The following is a 7,487-nucleotide window of genomic DNA, read 5'->3' as shown; positions in this document are numbered from 1 at the left end:
CTTTGTAAGAGCACAGACTGTCTTTTGACATTCTTTGTATTCCCATGTTTAGTAGAGTGACTGTCACATGGCAATCATTTGATGTTTGTTGACTGAATGACCTCCAAGTGGACCATGTCAAAGGTGATATCTCATTAGGTATAAAAGAAAAATCAATTTTTAGGAAAGCGATTGAGAAAACAGATCATGTCCAGAGAATGTTGATATATTACTTCAGTCTGCTGGTTGGTCTCACTATCCCAAAATTTTCAACATTCTGATCCGTTCTCCACTCATTCAATAAAGTGATCTTCCTAAAGCATAGGTCTGGCAGTGCTATTCTCCTACTCAATAAACTCCAATACAGAGTATTGGGGCAGCAATCATAATCTCTGACAAGGCAAAAACAAAACATAGATATACTTACAAGAAAAAGTCACAGAAAATATATTTTCCTAAAAGATTCATATGTAATGAACTAATATTATTTTTATAGAAAATTTCTTTGAAAAAGTCCTAATCTCTCAAATATATACCAGCTATAGAACTTAGTCAACTTTATAAAAATAAAAGCTATTCCACAACTGATAAGTTGTCAAGGGCTATAAGTAGGTAGATATTCTAAATCATTACTGATTAGAGAATGGCGAATGAAAATAAATGTGAGGCACCACCTCACACCCATCAGAAATGACAAGTGTTGGAGGAAATGAGGGAAAATGCATACACTAATGAACTGTTGGTAGAGTAAGGAACTGGTACAACCATTCTGGAGAATAATTTGGATCTATTTCCAAAGTATTATAAAACTGGACATACACTTTGACCTGGAAATAACACTACTAGATCTTTATCCCATAGAGATCAAAGGAAAAGGAAATGGATCTGTTTGTGCAAAAATCTTTATAATGTTTTTTTTTCTGATGGCAAAAAATTGAAAATTGAGAAAAAATTTATCAATTGGGGAATGGCTGAGCAAATTGTGGCATATGGTTTTGATAGAGTATTGTTGTGCTGTTAAAAATGATGTGGGTGGGGAGAGTAGATTCAGAAAAAGATGGCAAGATCTATATGAAGTGATACAAAGTGAAGAAGAACCAGGACATCATTGTGCATAGTAACAGCAATGTTGTAATGATGTAGAACTTTGAAAAACTTGGCTACTTTGATCAACACAATGATACAAGACAATTACATATGACTCTTGTTGAAAGAAATGTTATTCACCTCTAGAGAGAAAATTGGTGATGATTGAGTGAAAATTTAAGTATGACTTTCTTCACTTATCTTCCTTTTATGTAAATAAAAGTTAATGTGAAAATTACTTGCATGATTTTACACATATATTTGATATATTTCATGCTTTGTCAGTAGGTATGTGAGGAGTGAGGTTGAGAGGGAGAGAATTTGGAACTGAAAATTGAAAAAGAAAAGAGTATCAAAAATAAATTAATTAATTTTTCAAAAAGGAATATTGTTCGGTTGTGTTCAATTCTTCATGACCCCATTTTGGGTTTTCTTAGCAAAGTTACTGGAGTGATTTGCTATTTCCTTCTGCAACTCATTTTATAGATCAAGAAACTGATGCAAACAGCATTAAGTGACTTGTCTAAGGTCACACCAGCAAGTGAATGTCTGGTAAGATTTGAAGTCATGAAAATGAGTCTTCCTGGCTTATGGCTTGGCGTTTAATCACTGTGCCCCACCCCAACACACAAGAAAAAAGTAATATCGTACAAAATACATTGATTAACACTAGTTATTTTAGTCTAGAGAAGAGAAGAATTAGGTGTAATGTGATTGATATATTCAGTATCTGAATATGTAATCATCTTGCCATTTACCCTTTCATTCTGCACTACTCTTTGAACTGGACACCATGTTTTGTAAGATTTATCATGTTTAACACTGACATGGTTATATAAGGAGAAGCTGAATTGTTTCAGCATACAGAAATTCACAAACTGAGATTAAATATTCCTGCGGTATGCCCTTGAGATACACACATTTATATCTATATATTAATGTGTGCATGTGCATATATGCATATGCACATATATACATACATATATACATATATGAAAATATAAAAATCAATGAATCATTAAAAACATGGAAATAAACATGCATAATTGACCTGGACAATTTCCCAGTTTAAACCTCAATAAAAATTTATGAACTACAATCAATTCTGGATTTGCAAAAATGACTTCTTGTCAAAAATACTGTCAAGATCCAGCATTACAAATTTGTTACAATGATGAAGAATTAAAAATGTACATATATATTTTTATGTATATGTACATATACATATGCACATATACATTATGTATATATACATAATATCAGTAAATCATTAAGCACCTACTATATGCTATCCACTAAGTATTGGGAATCCAAAAAAAAGGCAGAAGACATTCCCCACTTTCAAGGATGTTATAATATGACACACTCATATACTGGGGTATTTAACTCTTCCTGACACATTTGAGTGTTCTTAGCAAAGATACTGGAATGGTTTGCCATTTTATTCTCCAGGTCATTTTAGAGATGAGGAACTGGGGTGAACAGAGTTAATCGACTTCCCCAAGGTGTCATAGTCAGTAAGTGCAGATACCATAGTTGAAATCACAGAAAGGAGTCTTCCCGACTTCACACCCAGAACTCTATCCATTGTACCACTTAACTGCCCAATTACATATAATACAATTTATATAATAAATACTATTTACATATTTTATATTTGTACAGTTATGTTTTCTATAATTATCTATGCATATAATATATTTTATATTAAAATTTAAGCTCTTTTTTAACATATACATGTATGTTTGTGTAATTCATGACTATATATATAAACATTCACAATTTAAGAAGCCTATAACACTCTGTATTCTGGAAGAAACTGATCTCCATACACTGACATAGAAAGGATGATAATTGAATTAGAATCAGAGAATGTCAAACCTTAAAAGTATCTCAAAAGCCATGTAATCCAACCTATTTTTAATAGGTATCCAGTGAACAATATATCCGATAAATACACATTCAGTTCCTACTTAAGCACAGAGTTGGGCAAAAGGAATACTGAAAAAAACATGAGTCAATAGCTTATTCCCTTTTGATATGTCTGGAGTAAATTTTTTGAAGGTAAGCTGAGGTACAGGGTTCAGGCAATATTAGTTTATTAACAGTGACACATAACTGCTAACAAAGTAAGTCAGACCAGCAACCTCAGTATATCCAGGGATGCCAATGAGAAGGAAGGGACCTTCTTTACTGACACATAACAAAGAAAGAATCTTGGTAGGTGAGGAGAAAAAGTGATAGGTTGCAGAATCAGGGAAGTAACATTACATTTGGGTGTACTAAGAAAGGTGAACTGACATTCAGATGAGGCTAATCACACCCATCTCTGACAATTAAGGGATATTATTATTATTATTATTATTATTTTTTTGTGGAACCTACTTAATTCTTTTAATCTTGGCAAAGGCATCAAAACTAACAGAGTTCTGGTCTCCTCAGAAGAGATAAAACTTCCCTAATTACATAAGGACAGACAAAGAAAGACAACATATATTTTGGTGGTGATACCAAGGTAACTTAAGGGACTTAAAGACATCAACCAGACATACTGGATGTATCCTAGTGTCTGCTAGCATGGGAAACAACTTTTCTTTTAACTATATCTTTACACTAACCCAGATGGAAAACTAAATTCCTGAACTTAAGGACATAGAAAGATGGCTTTAGGCAGATGCAGACTAAATTACAAAAGTCAATACAATTAAATCAATTAAATTACAGAATCAACTCAAAGGAATCAATCAGAATTAAACAGAATCAATCAACTTTGAGGAGAAACTCAAAGTAACATTAATTTGATCCTTTCAGACAGAAGCACAAGAATCACTAATACGAAGAACAATTCCTACATAACACATTCTTTCCTCCCTTAACCTTGAACTGACCAGAACGGGAGATTAGAAGAAGAGGGTAAGTGGGGACAGCAACCCACATCCTTTTCTCTAAATGTGAGGGAAAATAGAAAATTTATGCAATTTATCAGTAGGTAGTTACTGAATATGTACTACTAACAATACTGGTTCCCATATAATCTAATGCTTTACGTTTTGCAAACAATTTCTATGGTACCAACTCGATAGAATATATAGTACTACTGTTATTGTCTTCATCTAATAGATGGGGAAACAATTCAGAGAGCAAGACACATAGAGTCACACAGTTATTGAATAATAATTTTCAAACTTCAACTCAAACATTTAGACTCTGAGCCTGTCATTATTACCACTAAGTTACAGTTCTTTGATTGATGGGTAAATACATATATAAATATAAAAGAAGCCATTATCCCCAGACTCTTGAGCCAGTCATTTGAATATGAGCTGAGAGTGTCTGAATATTTCAGGACAGCATATTTCCTCCACTGTCTTTACTCTCGGGAAGTCCTGAATTGTATTCAATATTTGATTTCTAGAACAGAACTTTCTGCTAGGTCTACCTTACTCAAATCACTTCCTCCTTTAGTTATATTTTCATTTAATTTTTGTAGATTAAGGTCCTGTTTTATACCTGTGACAATTTTCTATCCAGACAAGTGGGGTCCATAATACAAATAAATGTGCAATAGTTTCAGTAATTATTAAGGAACTCAGAGTACTAGATATCTTTGAAACACCACAACTCTTCTTAAAGTGTACATTGTTCTAGCTGCTAAAAATTTATTTTGTAATTGTTTTGCATTTCTCTGTGCTTGATTCACTGAGCTCTCTGGTTCTACCAGTGAATTATATACTCTTGATTATGCTCAAATGCTTTCATATCCTTCATTATAATTTAAAAGTAACAACAACCCTGTAAGGCAGGTCTATGTAGGAGAATAGTAGTGATCAATGAGGCTAAATGACTTACAAAAAACATTAAATAATACCTAAATAAAAGTGTATTTTCATAGTAAGAGGGGCTGACATTAGATATTCCACTTCACAATTTCCCTCTCATTTTTGTACCCCTAAAAGCCTTCCAGGATAAAAAAAAATTGATAATACTCTTGATAATGCCACCACCACAACCATCAATATTAATAATATTAGTAAAGAAATCATCAATATTCTCATTTCAAGGATAGTACTAACAACTTTTGTTTATGTAGTATTTTATACAAAATATTTTCTTCTCCAAAGATAAATAATATTACTTAGTTTGTAGATGAAAAACCTGAGGGTCAGAGGGAAATAAAGTTAAAACATTTAGAAAAAGAATTCAAACTTGAATATTTTAACCATGAATCCAATGCTATTTTTTTTTTTCAAAAAACAGTTACATTTCCACGGTTGTGCACATTTTGTTCCCTTTCTCTGAGTTGTATTCGATTTCCTGGAGAGCAGAACTACCATACCAATAGACAAATAAGGATGAATAGCATCATACCCATAAGGCAGAAGTTCCTCTTGAAGGACTCCAAAAGATTAAATTTCAAGCATTTGGGAACCTGAGAGATTATTCAATCTTTTACTTGAAATCTCTGTATCACTTCTACAAGAGTCTCCATGTAGCATTCTCAAGGTAGTTCCACCATGAAGGAAACATAGAATAAAGGTGACTTCTATGGTTGAGTTCCCTGTTCCCAACATTACTCACTCAGCAAGAGCATCTCAGTCACCAGTACTGCCATCATGAGTGCTCTCGGAATATGTTCCAGTGGTACAAATCAGTGAGATTTACACTTATTTTATTTAATCTTTAATCCACAGAAAATGAAACTATAGTTCCAGTTTTCTTGACAATGTTCTGGTGCCGCTACATCACTTATCCGAATAAGTCATTTAGGATATTTCTAGGTTTAGGCATTTTTCACTAGAAACACTTTGAGGAACCTCTCTCGGATGCGTTTGGTTTTAATTCCATAGATGATGGGGTTCACCATAGGTGGGATAAGAAGATAGATATTAGCCACAAAAATATGGACATGAGGAGCAATGTGGTGCCCAAATCTGTGTGTAAGGAAGGAAAAGAAGGCAGGAGTATAGAAAATTAAAATTACCCACACATGAGAACCACAAGTGCCCAATGTCTTAAGTCTAGCATCATTAGAAGGCAAGTTAAATACAACACGCAGAATGAGGACATAGGAACACATAATTAATATAAAGTCCATACCACCTGTAAGGAAGGCAACAACTAAGCTATAGGCTCTTTGAATCCTGGTAGGGGCACAGACCAGCTTGATCAGGGCCATGAACTCACAGTATGTGTGTGAGATGATGGTCGTCTTGCAATAGGGAAGCCACCTCAGTAGAAATGGATGAGGACTGAGCAATACAGCTCCACGGAATAAAATAACTAGGCCCAAGTGTCCAATAACTGTGTGAGTCAGAACAGTGGAATGTCTAAGGGGGTTGCAGATAGCCACATAGCGGTCAAAAGCCATGGCCAAAATGAATCCAGACTCCATGGTGGACAGTGAATGAATAAGATACATTTGCATAAGACAAGCTTCAAAACTTATCTCCCCATCATTGAACCAGAAGAGGCTGAGGATCTTGGGTAGTGTGGTAGTGGTGAGAATCAAGTCTGCCACTGAGAGCATAGAAAGGAAGAGATACATGGGCTCATGTAGGCTATGGTCAGATTTGATGATGAATAGAAGGGCACTGTTCCCCAGAACAGCCATCATATACACCAAGCAGAAAGGGATGGATATCCAAATGTGGGCAGTTTCCAGACCTGGAATGCCAAGGAGAAAGAAACTCGTGGGATGTACACTAGTCTTATTGGTAGTTGACATTCTGAGTATCTCATATTTTCTTGTTGATATCTTAGCAGGAGTTAGTGTTCTGAATGGCCAGGACCACTGTGAAGTCTATAATTTTGGGACCTGCAAGAGATGACATTAGTAAGGGGACAATTATGCTGGGAGGCCAAACTTTGTAACACAGAAAGAAAGAAATTGAAGCTTAGTCCAAATTTTCTCATCTGGGTCAATATCAAAAGATCAGGTAATTTACAAACTTTTCCTAACTGGGAAAGGCTCAAACTCAGGTTTGGATTAGAATTTAATAGTGGGAATAATTGGGTTAAGTTTTTCCAAAGGAGAAAGCAAGTTTGGTGACTTTGCACTTTCTCCCTCACTTAAATTCAATTCACTGGAATGTCATGTCATCACCTCCTTGATGCCATAATCTCTTTGAGAATGAAGGACCAACTATAGCCTGACACATAAAAGACACTTAATAAGTGTGTTTTAACTGACTCATTGATTAATATCAATATCCATTCCTATAAGTAATTTACAGTTTTCAAAACACTTTCTTTGTAACATCTCTCCCAAGAATATCATACAAATTTTGCTTCCTCCTTTTATGACTGAGGAAATGTAGTCTGAGTGAGAAACTCACTTAAGTTTTCACCATTAGTAAAGTTCAAATTGAAATTCAAATATATATGTGACTGTTGCAAACCCAAAGCTTCTCTTTCTCTTATGC

General features: G+C 34.4%; 1 protein-coding gene across 1 annotated transcript; it reads right to left on the bottom strand.

Moving 5' to 3' along the window:
- Positions 1–5,845: 5,845 nt before the first annotated feature.
- Positions 5,846–6,793, bottom strand: LOC140507601 (olfactory receptor 52D1-like). Its single transcript, XM_072615623.1, has one exon. The coding sequence runs from the start codon at positions 6,788–6,790 to the stop codon at positions 5,846–5,848; it is 945 nt and encodes a 314-aa protein (XP_072471724.1). The 5' UTR covers positions 6,791–6,793.
- Between the last annotated feature and the right edge of the window lie 694 nt (positions 6,794–7,487).

The sequence above is a fragment of the Notamacropus eugenii genome, chromosome 5 (genome assembly GCF_028372415.1).
Source record: "Notamacropus eugenii isolate mMacEug1 chromosome 5, mMacEug1.pri_v2, whole genome shotgun sequence".
In the NCBI taxonomy this organism is placed as follows: Eukaryota; Metazoa; Chordata; class Mammalia; order Diprotodontia; family Macropodidae; genus Notamacropus; species Notamacropus eugenii.
Note: the sequence above shows the minus strand (reverse complement) of the source record. Positions and strands in the feature narration are given on the sequence as shown.